This window comes from Emydura macquarii, unplaced genomic scaffold (genome assembly GCF_026122565.2).
Source record: "Emydura macquarii macquarii isolate MOO-44397 ecotype Brisbane River unplaced genomic scaffold, CSIRO-AGI_Emac_v2 contig_1253, whole genome shotgun sequence".
Classification (NCBI taxonomy): Eukaryota; Metazoa; Chordata; order Testudines; family Chelidae; genus Emydura; species Emydura macquarii.
In genome coordinates this window covers 83321069-83335807 of record NW_027131390.1, presented here as the reverse complement: position 1 = coordinate 83335807, position 14739 = coordinate 83321069, and the positions used below count along the sequence as shown (strand labels likewise).

Sequence of the window (14739 nt, the reverse complement as noted above, 5' to 3'; positions counted from 1 at the left end):
CAGGGGATGTCAAAATCCAAATTAAAATGTTGCCATTGAAATAGTTAACTTTAAAAAAACATATCCATCGCTATCAGCTTTTCTAAAACCATTAAAAAAACACCCCTGAAGTGGGAGCCAACATCACATGACAGGGACTCTCCTGTATGGAAAGGAGTCAAGGCTTTAAGATATGGCTGAGCTGTGCCAGCTGGTCATCTATCATGGGGCCTAATCCTGCACCATTTAAATGAATTGTCATTGGCTTCAATGGGAATAGGATAGGTCCAAAGGTCCCTCCATCCTAAAAAGTGCTCCCATCCTTTTGTTCGGTCAAAAATGTCATGATTTGGGGCTAAAGATATTTTAAAGTTCCATAAGTGTGTTATTTTCAAATTCCATAGGGTAAGCTCTTTATTGGGAGGCTCTTCATAAGAGGCAGTGTGGCCTAATGGATAAAGTATGACTGAAACTCGGAAGTTTCAATATCAGTGTTTCCCACCCTATATGCTCATTCTCATTCCAAGAAGATTCCACCTTTCACTTTTAGGTTGCCCATTTTGACAACCATTGAAAGTCATGACTACTTTGATGGCTGTTTGGTGGCCATATGAAATGAACTGGTGATCTTGTTCCAGCTTCTGGTCAAGAAGTATCTATGTCATAAAAAACACCAGCACAACTGGCTCCAATTGTCACCTTTATGATTGTTTCAGCAGCAAGTTCAAATTTGAATGGTCCTGAAGACCGAATTACCTTCCCAGCGGTAGAGACAGTTCCTCCTGGACAGGACTGAGACACATGGGTGGGGCAATGTGGGGAAACTTGCCTGGCTTCTGCCCATGCTATACCTGTTTGATGGATAACAGCTTCATTCTCCAGGGCTCTGTATCTAGCATCTTTCATGAGCCAGTTAATTAACTCTCAAATGGTGCATTTGATGGGGGATGATTTTTCAGAAACACTTTGCAACCACAACTTCAGTAGAAATTAATGGAAGTTACAGGTGCTCAGCACAAATGAAAGTCAGGTCCAGCAATTAAATAATTGAAAAAAAAAAAAAAGTAATTCTTACTTGAATATCCAGGAATGAAGTCTGGTTTGTTTTGTTTTTGTTTTGTTTTTTGTTTTGTTTTGTTTTGTTTAAAACAGCAATACAACTTCATAAGAGCTAACCACTGGGTTTTCATAAACCAATAAGCAAATAAACAAGGATGAACGGTACAAAGAGGACTGTGTTTTGTTTGTACAATAAAGAATTGTCTTTTATTTATTTATTTAATTTGCACATAGCCAATACATAATTGCCTTTTATGTCAGACAGAAAATTAAAAACAATATTTGGTGCTGCTAGAAATGTAAAACTTCTTATTAAAAGAGCCGTTATTCTAGCAGGTATGGTAGAGCCCCCTGTCTTTAATACTGAGTTTCAACTTCCTTTCTAACTTCCTCTCTCACCCTTGTTCTGTTGCTGACCCCTTTCCCAAACAAATTCCTTCTGGGATGAAATTTGCCGAGCTTGTGTCAGCCCAATGTGAATTTTTCTTTAAAACATTTGAACAAAGTCAGCTCATGCATATTGCAGTTATTCAAGAGTTTACAAATATAGTGAAATGTGCTCAGACAACTTAAAACAGCTGATGCTTCAAACGTACTTGGCTTTAAAAATCTCATTAAGATCTGAGATTTAAGCTGAGTCTGAAGAATATTGAGTATTTTTAAAACTGAAAAGAAATGTTGTAAGAAAAACTTGGACCCAAAATGGCAGAATTTGAAGAGTACTGATTTTCAGTGTTGTGGGTTTTGATCAGGTAGACAAACAGAATATGTACCATACATACGTGTGTGAATAAAATGTTGAGTTTCAATTTGTATGGCATACTATTTGTGCAATTATCTAATTATCAGTAACTGACGGAAGATTCATAAAAGATTACATATGAGCTTTAGGGAGATTAGTTGCCACAGCTGCTAATGGATAAATTAACCATTCATGTAATGTTTAGCCATCATGCTTTCTTTTCTGTTTGTTGTTTGTTTTTTAAAGAGACAATATTCATGTAAGCTCTGAATTGAAAACAATTACATCTCCTCCCACAGTAACTGGTGACACTCTGGCTACAGCTGCCACAGACTACAAAGGAAGGAATTTTATTACCAAGTGATGCTTTCAGAACGGGGAAAGGATATTTACCAAAAATGGGCTGCTTTTTAGTTACTGAAGATATTCTCATATAGCTTTAAAATTATATTAACTTTTTTGTATTCATTTTACATTTAACTTATTTGTATTATCTAAAATATATGGCCTGAAACAAAAATATCTATTACTGTAATGAAACCACTTAGTACAGATCTGAAGTAATATATTATTCTCTATTTCCTAAAGATTCAAAATATATCAACCAAAGAATAAGCTTAATTGAAACATGAACATTTTAACAATGAATGCCAATATTTACAAAAATAATTATATATGGTGCCAGCTATTGAGACTTGAAAATTAATAGGTGCCATCAAATGATACTAATGGTATTAGATGCTGAATGTAACTGTTCGTAATGAAGCCTGTGCATGTCAGATTAAAGATATATATTAAGAAGCACTACAGGGGTGTGGATGGAAGGGGGAATTTTTGCAGATTTATTGCTTTGTCAAATGAAACATTATGTGCTTATTTTCTGTTAATCTATATTTACACGTTTATGCAATTAGCCCTCTATCCCATCAGCATAAAGTGGAAATGGACTGGCGATAGCACAAAGTGGTTTTAGTGCACTGTAAGGCACCAATATAAACTGATTTCAAAACAGAGCGCTGCTGTTACAAACAGTTGTCTCTTTTCTTATTGTTACTGTACTCTCTAGTTTTACTGGAACTGTTCTGCTGCCAACTAATTACCAGAATGGCAAATGGCATGGATCATTTTGTGTGTGCAGCTACAGAATTTCTGATTAGTTCAAACTTTCTATTGCCCAAATCTTGTTATACACACACACACGCACACACACACATACAAAGATGGATTGGGGGGGTTGATGGAGGTGGATAAACTTTAATCAGGTTGTATTATATTTAGCAAACTGTTGATTTTATTTCTCTCCTATGGATGCTTCTGTATGATTTCAAAATGAAATACAGAGGTTAAATTTTCACAGTGTATTATGAAATTACATACAAAAAGGATATAATGATGACTTGATATGACATGAAGCAATACTTGGAAAAACAAATGAACTCTCAGCTTATTAGGCAAATTCCCCACCTCAGTTTATAAATGCATCATGGACTCAAATTCATCAATTCTTTGTTTAGTGTTTCCTTTTCTGATCTTGCGATAGGAGATTGTATTGTATCTAGAATAACTATGTCTGGAGATATCATTTTTTTTCCCTGAGCCTGGCTGCTCCTCAGGTTTCTCAGCCTGGAAGTTAAAACTGGGGCTGGTAGGAGGGGATTCCTCCCTGTCATTTTCTTGCTTCTTTAAAGGAGACTCCCCACCATTTTCTTTCTTGCTTTCTATCAACTGCACTTTCACCTCCTCCTCCTCCTCTTCTTCCACATTCTCTTGTTCTTCTAATTGCGTATCAGCTTTAATTTGCTCCTTAGGTTCAAGCATCCATGCTTCTTCCGGTGCTCTTGCCGTTTGGAATTCCTCGGGCTTATTAGCATGAGTAGCTGTTTCTTCCTGAGGTTGCTCTACGTTCCTTTCTTCCTGTCTAGTTGTTTCACATTCTTTGGTGCTTACAGGAATAATCTCCTCACAGGGCCCTGTAGCAAAAACCAATTAGTTTTGGATAAAGTATGGGACGGGGTGCTTCTCATGCTGCAATATCTTAAAGTTGCATTTGAATTTTAGCCTGGATTTCCATAGCTGCCATACGCAGCTCTCCCCCTTCCCCCAACCTACATGCAAGATAAACTGAGCAACCATTTTCCAGAAGAGAATTGTGTGTCAGGAGCTAAATACACCTTGAGGCTGGATTTTCTATCACCATGCACCCACATATATGCCCCCACACCATATTTGATTACACCAAGCTGCTCATTGGTGGTTTTTGTATCTAGAATAACTATTTGTACCAATACCCTTCTCTGTACCAGCCGTCACACATCCACCATCTGCCCTTTAAATGGAGAGGTAGTGTGGTAACAGAGGGGCCCGGGAGCCAGGCAGACCTAGAATCTATTCCTGGAGCTGCTCTGCTGCTTCCCCTCCCATCCTTTGTCTGTTTAGACAGTAAGCTCTTCAGGGAAGGACCTGTCTTTCATCATGTGTTTATACAGCACCTAGCACAATGGGGCTCTGATAATGGTTGGGGCCTCAGTACTGTAATGCAAATAATAACAACTCCCTTCTTTAAGGAGGCGTGTTGGCGTGTACACACCCATATACTACTATCTTGGTAAAATAAATAAACCACATGGTGTAACCCCCAAACTGTATGCAGTACTCTCCCAAGTAACCTCGTGTTCATATTGTCTTCATCCATTTCAAACCCCAGCCCTTCCCCATTCTGTTGCCCCCTCCTAGTCTCAGTTTAGAGCCTGATTCTGGAAACTCTTATTACTGGGGGTAATTGCTACCAGGCATAACTCACTGACATGAATGGGACCCAGCCAGAATCCGGCCTTTCAATTATGAGTTCTTTAGGGCACAGATCACGACCTCACTTGTTTTGCAAAGTGCCATGCACATCTATAGCACTATAGATGTGATAAATAACATCAATTAGGGCGCCCTCATGAAACTGGAAAATGATGGCTTGTGACATGATGTGAAAGCAAATCTAAATATAGTGAATGATTTGCCAACGTTTGTTATGGCAAATGTAAATAATCAGTTTTAATGTGATGTGAAGGTCTTGAAATCAAGCGCTGAGAAGTCAGAAAATTCCAAAAAGTCAGGAAATGGAAAATGGTTTCATGGGCCACAGTTACTCTCTCAGTGTCAACACAGTCACAATCTTAGGACCAAATGATTGGCCGGGCTCCCGCATGGGTGCTGAGTGAGTAAGGGCACAGGGAGCCTTTCTACCTTCTCGCGAGCACAGGCATGCCTGGGCTGCCATAGCCGTCCATGAGTGCACGGAACAGTGTGTCTTCCACACTGACAGCAGCACTGAGCGTCCCAAGGGGCTGGTGATGTGGGTGGGACCATGGTTTCCCTTCCCCAAATGTGCTCACAGGACTCATTGAGTAGAGCAATGACTACATCTATTGAAGAGATGTAGGTGCTGCTTCCTCTGTGCCCAGAAGGTATTATGCTTTTGAAAATCTTATAACCTCCTTACTTTACCCTAATGCAACCTAGGCTCTTATGAGGCAATCTTGTGCCATTAATATTGCATTAATAGTATGTACAGGGCAGGGGGAGGATTGCTGGATTTGTTTGGAGGTATGGGAGGCTGTTTTGCATTTTTGCACATCTATTGTTTTAAACAGGATCATTCCAGAGCTATTTGGTTTGAATACCTGCCAAGCTCCACAGGCTTCATTAGCTGAGCTTGCATTTCTTGCACTGCACCAAAGTCAACCTCAATTATCTTAAGCATAGGTAACCAGAACTCTTGGGGCTAGATTCACAAAAAGACTTGGGTGCCTAACTGCCAGTTCAGGCTCCTAAATCCCAAATTTAGGTGCCACTGGTATTCACAAAAACCCAGCTCAACTGCCACCTAACCGTATAATCACCTAACTTCATTCAGCACCTACATTTCAGCTGTGCAAATTCCCCTAGGTTTCTAAATTTCTGTCTCTGGGCATGCACACTGCTGCCTTGGTCTAGGCATGTGAAAGCCTAATCCCCAACATGATTCACAAACTGAAGGAAGATAGGCGGCTCCACCGCCTAGCTCATCTGTAGGGCCCAATCCAGTAGGTGTGCTCAGAGGTTGCCTAACTCCACACAAAATGACTGATGGAGGGAGGAGGACTGCCTCTCTCCTAAATTTTAACCCAGAGGTTAGATTACTCACCTGGCTTGTGGGAGCACCTGGTTCAAGTCTGCCCTTTTGCCTGATGAGGAGAATAGATTTGAACAGGAATTTGCCATCTCTCACATGAGTGCCTTAACCACTGGGCAAGCGGGAAGCCTCAATCTCTCCTGTTGCAGCTATTTCACTTTGGTTCAATACTTAAAGAGTCAGTGGACCAAACAGCATAGGTGAGAATGACTCTAAGGCCTGGTGCATAGGGTAGTCACCTAGGAGGTGGGAGACCCTGTGCCCAGTCCCCTCTCTGCAATGAGTCTAATTATTTAGCCAAAGAAGAACAACTTCATGACACAGCTTGCTGGGTTCCCATCCTTCGTTGCTCAGTTAACATCCCCATAAACTCTTCCAGTGGACATTATATTCTGCAAATCAGACAGGGTTTCCAGGATACACTGGGGTTCCATGTTCAGCTAACATCACTTCCTTGCACAGTTGTTTGCCTCTACTGATAGAAGGTTCTACCAGCTTTCCCTGCAGAGCATGTCACTCCACTCCTCGATTAAGAGTTACAAATGTGCTCTAAACTCCCTCACCCACAGCAAAGAAGCTGGTTCCACTTACAAGCTCAATCACATCTTGCTAAAACACTATTAAACCTGTGGAGTTTGCAATCTCTTCCTGCTTCTGCACATGAGCCTCTAAATTCCTGTAACCAAACAACTGTGCTGTGAGTGGTTTTTTAAACTACCATATTTTTTATAAGTGCACAGATAACAGTTTACCAGAATTTTCTGATTTTGTTTTAAAACCATTTCTCCTCATTAAAGGCCTGGTTGTGATATCCTTACTCGTGTTGAGTACGCCATATGGTGCGTATCCCCAACAATGAGACTCATTCAGGAGAGAGATATTAGGCAAAGTGATTAAGAGATAATAAAGGGCCAGATTCTCCTCGGCATTCCTGTTCTGCTCAGTTTAGGGATGTGGGGAGGAGAAAGTTTTAGGAAATGAGTTATGACTCCCTAATCCTGTGGGTTGGTCTACAATGAGACAGTCATGAGTTAGAGTAGTCTCAGGGGTTTATACCATTTATACCTTTGGCATGGGACCTTAAGCCAATGGAGGATCAGCAAATTATGTTCTTGATCATTCTCTCCCTTCTCAAGGAGACCCAGCAAAAATTTTGTCCCATGAGTTATAATAGACCATTGTTCAGCAGATCCAGGGTATTTTCTCTCTTCAGATGTGGATTTTTTTTACTGACAGGCCAGACAGCAGGAATTCTAATCCTTGAATCTGTCAGACAATGCATCTTAAAAGGAGTGAATACTGTTTCCCTTGTGGCCAGCTGTGATAGTTGTGGGCAGGATGTGGGGCCCCGATTGGAAGTGGACCTTTGCCTTCTGGAAGAGACAGCAGCCTACATCTTCAGGAGTGGTCTCACATTACAGACCCCTGGCTACAATAACTGGTTTTTACTTCATTCCCTCATCTAAGGGCAAGCACAAGAAGCCGCACACCAGTCAGCATGCTCAGCACAAGACTTAGCAGCATTTCACAGCAATTAGACTTTCTCCTACCCTGTGCAAGGCTGTAGGAAAGTGCAGTGAGTCCTCGAAAATATGGAATCAAGCAGGAGTGCATCCAAGGGTTCTAGGAGGGGAGCTGAAATTTTGATAGCTCTGGGCCCCAATAATTCATACTCTACTCCTGGTTATCAGCGCTTGAGTCTTCATCTGTTCATAAGAGTAAGACCCTTCCAGGATAACGGGATCCCGTTAAAAACATTAAAACAGAATTGCAACAAAAAGATTTTCCAGTTTTTCTGTGTCAGCCTTTAACAATCCCCTCCAAAACACATTACTTAGAGAATGTTTTTCATCATGATATGAGTGAAAGCAGACAGGCATTTTTCCAAATGTAATTTGCTTTTAAAAAGAAATGTAAAAATCAGAAAAAAAAAGACAAAAAAAAGACAAAAAAGGCAAGAAAAGCGGTAGTTCCAGGAGTATCCTGCTGGTTTGAGTTTTTGGAATTAAAAATGAATTTTAAATTAACTGGATTTATATAAGTGAATGTACAATTTGCGGATTTCTCTTTAGGAAATGATGAGTCATCACATGTTCATTTGTTAGTGCAGACAATTGGTTCATCTACTCTGGTTTCTAACAGTAATTGTATCATTGATGCTTCCAAGGGAAGAAAAAACAGGAAATACTATTTTTGTATTTCTTGCTGCACTGGCCACAATTAAAAAGTGGGCTTTGCTAACAATTACCATACTGAGTAATCTGAGATTATCTGAGATACAGTATCATGCTTTACCTCTATAATTAGAATAAGAACCTATGTACTAACTGTGTGGTATCTGTTACCAAATGTTGGTATTTTAATACTACCCACAGTTCTTCCTCTGATTGGTTGATAGAAGATGTCAGAGTATCCGGTATCACAAATACCAGGAATCTCATTGAAATGTATGCAATCTGTAGTATTGTGAGATCCCAGATTCATACATTCTGAGATATAATCAGTGAACCAGGAAGTTCTGAAAGAATTTCAGAGGGGGAAAGATAGAACAAAGAAGAGGTTAATTTAAAGTTAAGGGGGACAATCAGCACAGAAAGGAGCTATGGGGAGTGATGATTTCCACATTGTCATTCCCTTTAAAGGTAAACTGCATTGACAAAGAGTTGGGAGCTACTGGAAAACGTATCATTCATGCACTGCCTTGCCAGGGGGTCTTGGAGTGGGATGGTAGTATATGGGCCAAGTGGGTGAGAATTTGAAATAAAGGGAACTGCAAAGTGAATATCATCATTGTCTTTGTGCCATTTAGTGTTCTTTTATGCTGCTGAAAGATGGCCGCACCTCATGAGTTCATACTGTTAATGCCCCTCCTCGTCCTCCTCCATTTCCCTTGTTTTGCTGGACACTTTGGCAAGATTTTTGGAGGACCTAGACTGGTGATATCACAGGAAGTTGAAACCTCAGCAGATGGTCTCATTAGGCTAATTAGGAATGGGAAGTTGAAGCTTGCACATTCTCTTGCATCACAATATCCCTGCCCCCCTCAATTGAAATGGAAGAGCTGTAAATCAGGTTTCAGCCTTCTAGGATGTAACCCTCACTGGAGGCAATGTACGGCATTGGACTGGAAGTTAGGAGATCTACTTTCTATTCCCAGCTCTGCTGCTGAACTGATGTGTGAATTTGTACAATTCACTTCACGTTTCTGTGCCTCTTTTTCTCTTCCCACTTTTTGTTTGTCTTGTCTATTTTTAGACTGTCAGCTCTTCAGGGCAGGCTGTCACTCACTAGTACCCAGCTAATGGGACCCCTATCGCAGCTGGGAACTTTAGGTACTACTGTAATACAAATAATAAATAATAATACCACCGTCCAGGTCTTACCCAAAATTGTCCCTCCAGCAAAAAAAAGAAGGAAGTCAAGACCTGATATTTCTAAAGTAATAAAAGAAACAGGAAAATAATCTGAGCTAGATTTCCTGCCGTGCAGAAAGCATGGAAGTAGAAAACACTGACACACCAGAAGAAGGAAGACCTATAGGAGAAATCCATGATGGCCAGGAAAATAGTTAGGGATCTTGAGGGTATGACTAAGAGGAAGACTGGAAACTGAGATGAGGTAAGAGGATTGTTATGGGTGGATGGGGAAGAAGACAAATTTACCATTGTGGTGAAAGTGTTGTTGCCTTGGGAAAGTGTTGTTAGAAGATCCAGTGCAACAGGGGTTGGTGTTCTTCTACAAGTGGCTCATTTAGGGCCCAGTCCTGTTTTTACTTAAATCTATTGATGTTTTGCCATTGACTTCAGTGGGAGAAGGATCCAGCCCTTGTCAGGAACCGGGATTCTAGTAAGCCTTGGGAATAAACTATACAGTGAAGGAGGCAAAACAGGCCCATTAGACCAGTTTTCAAACTATCTCGTCCTTCTGTCCCTACACAGTATTTTTACAGCGCAACAGTGACATCCGGTCGCCAGCTGGATTAATCACAGGTGGTTTGTATATTCCCTCAAGACATATTCTATACTTGCTTCTCCCATTCAAAGGTGGCAGACTACATTTAGATGGGTATCTCCTATTTGTCCTATTTGGCACATCTCTATTTTAAATGACGCTTTAATGTTGCAACAAATGATCTATTCAACATTTTGCCTGTGGGGTCCTAAGTATTAATTAGGCTAAATTGGTTAGGTACTAAAAAGCTGCCTGCAATTTAGAGATAAAGTGCTTGTGGCTAGGTGTTGGGGAGGGGGGAATCTGGGAAAGATTACTTAATGGGTTTTATTGTACACTTGTAAGGCAACACAGTTGGAATATAGATGTCACCTTAACAAGGAAAAGCCTCCATCATGATTTACTTTCTCAAAAACCTATGGAGTTTCTATGAAATACAATGTAGCCACTGATAAATGTTTATATATTTTTCCTTTCCTTAATTAAAGCAAGTGTAATTATCCTAAGATTCCATCTACTCTAGTTTGTAGTATTTATACAACTCTTCTGTACCTATCCCTGAACATTCCATATAGTAATTCTCTATGTTCACATTACTTCAACATTGATTAAACTGTGAAAAATATTTCAGAGTTGTTTTTCTGTATTTTTCTAAACAGATCTGTACTGCATTTGACGAGGTGGTTACTATTCATGTCCAAACTAGTATGGTAAGAGCTGGAGATATTAAATGAATCATATTACAGTTAGATGGACTTATAAATGAAAAAGAAAGGTAACTATAGCAATCCCCTCTCTAAACACTAACAATCAGATACCCTAATCCAGGCACACTGTACCTTGCAATACCAGTGATTTTTTCTAAGGTTCAGCAGTGCTATAAATCATGAGTGATTTATGGCTCATTGCAAATTAGGACTCGGATAAGTTTCCTATCTTGTTTTTTGGAAAAATAAATACCCATGTAACTATTCTCTTCCAAAGACATCCTATCTTCATATAGACAGCAATTTACCATATATCACACAGCATTTCTCATTACCTTCTGATTTCTCTTCATCAGTTCTCGTGTTCTCAGAAGGGATGTCAGCTGATCCCTCCTCTATAGTTGCATTGTTTTCCTCTTGTTTTTCTTGAGAAGACACAAGACAGTAAGAAAATGACTAATGAAGGTAGTTAGTAACAATGATGACTAGTTTTCATAGTTACATACTGTCACCTGTATATGATAAGTGGGAACTAAAAATTGCTTATCTCTTGAGCCACATACTTTTCACTTCATCCTGCCATGCCTGTAGCAATACTGTAGGCAGCTAATAATTTCTCTCTCTAGTTGCTTCCATTCCTTGTTCGTTCAAATTTATATCTGATTGTGAATCATCTCATCTCTGTTTATGTCTATCTATGTGTGCGGAGTTTCTGATAACATGTAAATTACAGTCTATTATTCATTATACTATATATAAAATAAAGGATTGGGCTTTCTTCCCAAGGAAATTGAAAAGAGGCAGCATTGTACTTTACCTTCACATTGCTTCTCCCCATCAAGAGCACCAGATATTGTGTTGTTCTCTACTGAATTCTTGTTATCCTCTTGATTTTCATTTTTAAGCAGAGCTTCAGGACTGATTCCTGCATTTTCACAGGGAACTGTCCCAACAGATTTTGCTATTTCATCAATAATATCAATGACTTGCAGCTGAGCTTTTTCAGGGGATACATTCCCATAGTACTCAGGTATGCTGGATGCAATTGGGACTTCTTCTGTCATAATTACCGTAGTGTCCAATTAATTCCTTTCGGTTGTACACTTCCACTGAAGTCCCAGTATCCTACGACCACTGCTGAAAAAATAAGCTATACACCTTATTACCTTTCTCACCGTTCTCCCCCCACCCCTCAGATAGTCAACAAGCTTCTCTTCTTCTGCAGTCGTTGTAGCAAAACAGAGTAACAATGTCAGGATTTGTCTAGGATTTGCCAGCAGTCCCGTTCTCCAAAACTATCCAATCAGCACCTTGCTTGTTGCTTAGAGTCTTCCAGTTGCATAATTAAATGCACCATTTTAATTTACATAAACAAACAATCTGAAGCAACAAAGCTTTTGTGCTGGCATGCAGAGTGGGTCTTTCAGCATGTCAGCCCCAGGGTAATAAACAGAGATTTTGTACTCTTGTCATAATGGCTCTTTGTGCATTCGCCTTGTAACAGGCGCAACAATTGTTCTAAATCTTTAAGCCACAGTGAGTGACCATCTTTAGTTATGTGTAACCAGCTTAACATTCCCAACCAGGTTTATGTTCTGGTAAACCTTGAAACGCTGTTGGTCAGACAATGGCTTCCTTTTATAGTTCGTAAGGAATAAACTAGCTTGTTTAAAAAGTGCACATATTTTGCATACAATACAGTACAATGTCACTTTCTTTAGTAAAGCATCATTCAGGCCAACTGTGCCCAAAAATGCCTTACAGAGATAGGACTAAACCCTGAGAGATGGTGAGCACCTGCCAAGGTTCTTTAATTCAGTGGAAGCTACAAGCACCTCTCAAGCGTTTGCACTTAGAAATCAGACCAGAGAATTAAAATTTAAAATAACATCAGCAGGACAGGCAAGAGGGAAAGAAACATTTTGAGCTGAAGTTTGAAATGAGAAGGCGAGTTGATGAGACGGCGAGCTCCAGAGGACAGGACATTTCTGAGTGGTGGAAATGTTTCCCACAGAACAGTGGCTCATAGTATAACATATCAACAGTTTCTCCATTTTACCAATGCACGTTTTAGTCCTGGCAACAATATTGCTTACATCACAGGAACATAAAAGGGGCAGTGGCATGAGACTAATACGTACATCACTGATCATCAACCTGACCTACAAGCTGAGTTTGAGACAGACACTTTTTATAAGGTACTCACAAAGAATGAGTGAACTCATTGCTGCAGCTCACTGGGAAGCAGCTGGCCGGACTTGGGACATTTTCTGCCCATTGCTGAACTTGTCCTAACAGTCTCTTCCACAAGCCTAGCATCTGAAGCCAAGTTTACATAAGAATGAAATCTGCTTTAAATAGCTTTTCATATCAGTGCAATGCAATGTCTTGACATCTTTTGGCTTTCAGAATTTGAAATTGTTTTGTTGGGAGCTGGTGATGGGAAACGGACCCAAAGCCCTGAAAGCTTCTGATAAGCAGGGCGTTCACACATTTAAATCAATGTTTTTTCATCACTGTCATACAAAGGAGTTCAGTGTAAATGATTTGTAATTCTTTTAACTGTTCATGCAAGATGGATACAGTATAAACTCTTGGAAGTGGATTGAGCATATGTGGGCATAGGTAGCCACAAGGAAAGACATTGGCTACAGTGCTTGGAAAAGGTTTAGAAGGACGAGAGGTAATTTTCTAATCAGACTCTGCTGCTGCTGTAGCCCCTGAATTAAAAAGAACATTCGTGTTTGTTCAAATGGCCTCCTTAAACCGGTGGTCTAATTTATGGCACTGAAGCGTGACATTTTCCTCTTTGGCAGTCAGTCTTGTTCCCAGGGTTTCTCTCAATGGTGAAACATCATTGAATTGGAGGCGGAAATGTAGCTTACCTGAGCATCCATTTTCGTGGATTTCAAATTATGCTGTCAGTAGCACCTGTGAGGCTCACAGAGTACACTGTATTGATTATTAGTGGGTTTGTGTAGGAGAGGTAGACGTGCAGTGTACTTCTTTGATCCCATGATACTTATTGCATACCTTCATCACCATGGAATGACTTGAAAGGACAGAAATGCCCCCTACCCGCCCCCCAACTGTATGTTAAAGGCCAATGTAGCTACTTAAAGAAAAATCAAACACTTGGTGTTCCATGCTGAGCCTCACTATGGGCCATTTTCACCACTCCTATGGCATAAAGAGACCGGAACAGTGGCAGATGTCCTAAGAGAATCCCTAGGTGGCATAGAGCTGCCAGAGGCCACCAACGCCAGGCCACCAACCTCCACTGTCAGTGGTGATCCTGTGGAGTGACTTGATCACTGCAGCACCCTGGTAATCCTCAGCTGGTGGACCCACCCTTCATGGCCATACCCAGCAGGTTAGAGCAGCCCCAAGTCAGACCAGGGGCCAAACAAGTTTGGCTGGTGCCAGACTTCAACCTGGGAGACACCACACCAACGAGAGGCAAACAGGTTTCAGAGGATCATGGCCACCCTTCCAGTTTCTACTCCTCTGACCCTTTCACTTAAAAAGGTGTCTCTCTAGTCCTTATGGTTGCTGAGACAAACGTAAAAATGGGAACTGAACATGAGCTAGTGCAGTGATGCCTGCCAGGATCTGCAGATGGGCTGAAACAATAGCTTTGAGAAGCGTGAACTGCCCCATTCAGTTCAGTCCAGGACCTTTGGACACTGCCATTCTGTGGCCAGGGATTTTGATATCATAAAACAGCAGTTTTGTTATGGAATTCATCATTTGTCTGCAGCCAGGCAGCCAATGCTATTTTTTTCCTCTCTCCCTGTCCTGCCAGGACCTATCTGTAGCTGCTGCTTGCCCTCTAGGTTTTGCTTCAAAGGTAAATTTATGGGATTACAGTGTTTGCTCACTGCACCGTTCCCTACAGGCAGGCAGAAAAGTGTTCCTGACCACTCTCCCACCCCACCACCTTTCTTGTCTCTTCTGTGGATCAGCTGCTTGCAGCCTGACTTTTCGCTTTCATGGATCCAGACCAAAACACTCTAAATTACATATCAACTACCACAATACTGTAAGTAGTTCACAGTAGCTGTCCAAGCATTCCAGGATATGCATCTAGCCATTAAAAGGAGGAAACACTGAGCCATTTGAAGACCACACGTTCA

General features: G+C 40.7%; 1 protein-coding gene across 1 annotated transcript; it reads right to left on the bottom strand.

Moving 5' to 3' along the window:
- Window positions 1–1217: 1217 nt before the first annotated feature.
- On the bottom strand, window positions 1218–11812 carry ERMN (ermin). Its single transcript, XM_067549887.1, has 3 exons — window positions 11421–11812; window positions 10939–11028; window positions 1218–3750 (listed from the first exon to the last, which is right to left on the bottom strand). Exons 1-3 carry the CDS (start codon window positions 11665–11667, stop codon window positions 3251–3253), a joined length of 837 nt encoding a protein of 278 aa, XP_067405988.1. The 5' UTR covers window positions 11668–11812; the 3' UTR covers window positions 1218–3250.
- Window positions 11813–14739: the final 2927 nt, after the last annotated feature.

Bases quoted from the DNA above. Each gene is read 5' to 3' on its own strand.
- ERMN (XM_067549887.1), bottom strand. From the start codon at position 11,667: ATGACAGAAGAAGTCCCAATTGCATCCAGCATACCTGAGTACTATGGG. The intron at 11,029-11,420 runs GTAAAGTACAAT...TGTCTTCTCAAG, and splicing joins TGGGGAGAAGCAATGTGAAG to AAAAACAAGAGGAAAACAAT. The intron at 3,751-10,938 runs GTAATGAGAAAT...TTTTTGCTACAG, and splicing joins TGATGAAGAGAAATCAGAAG to GGCCCTGTGAGGAGATTATT.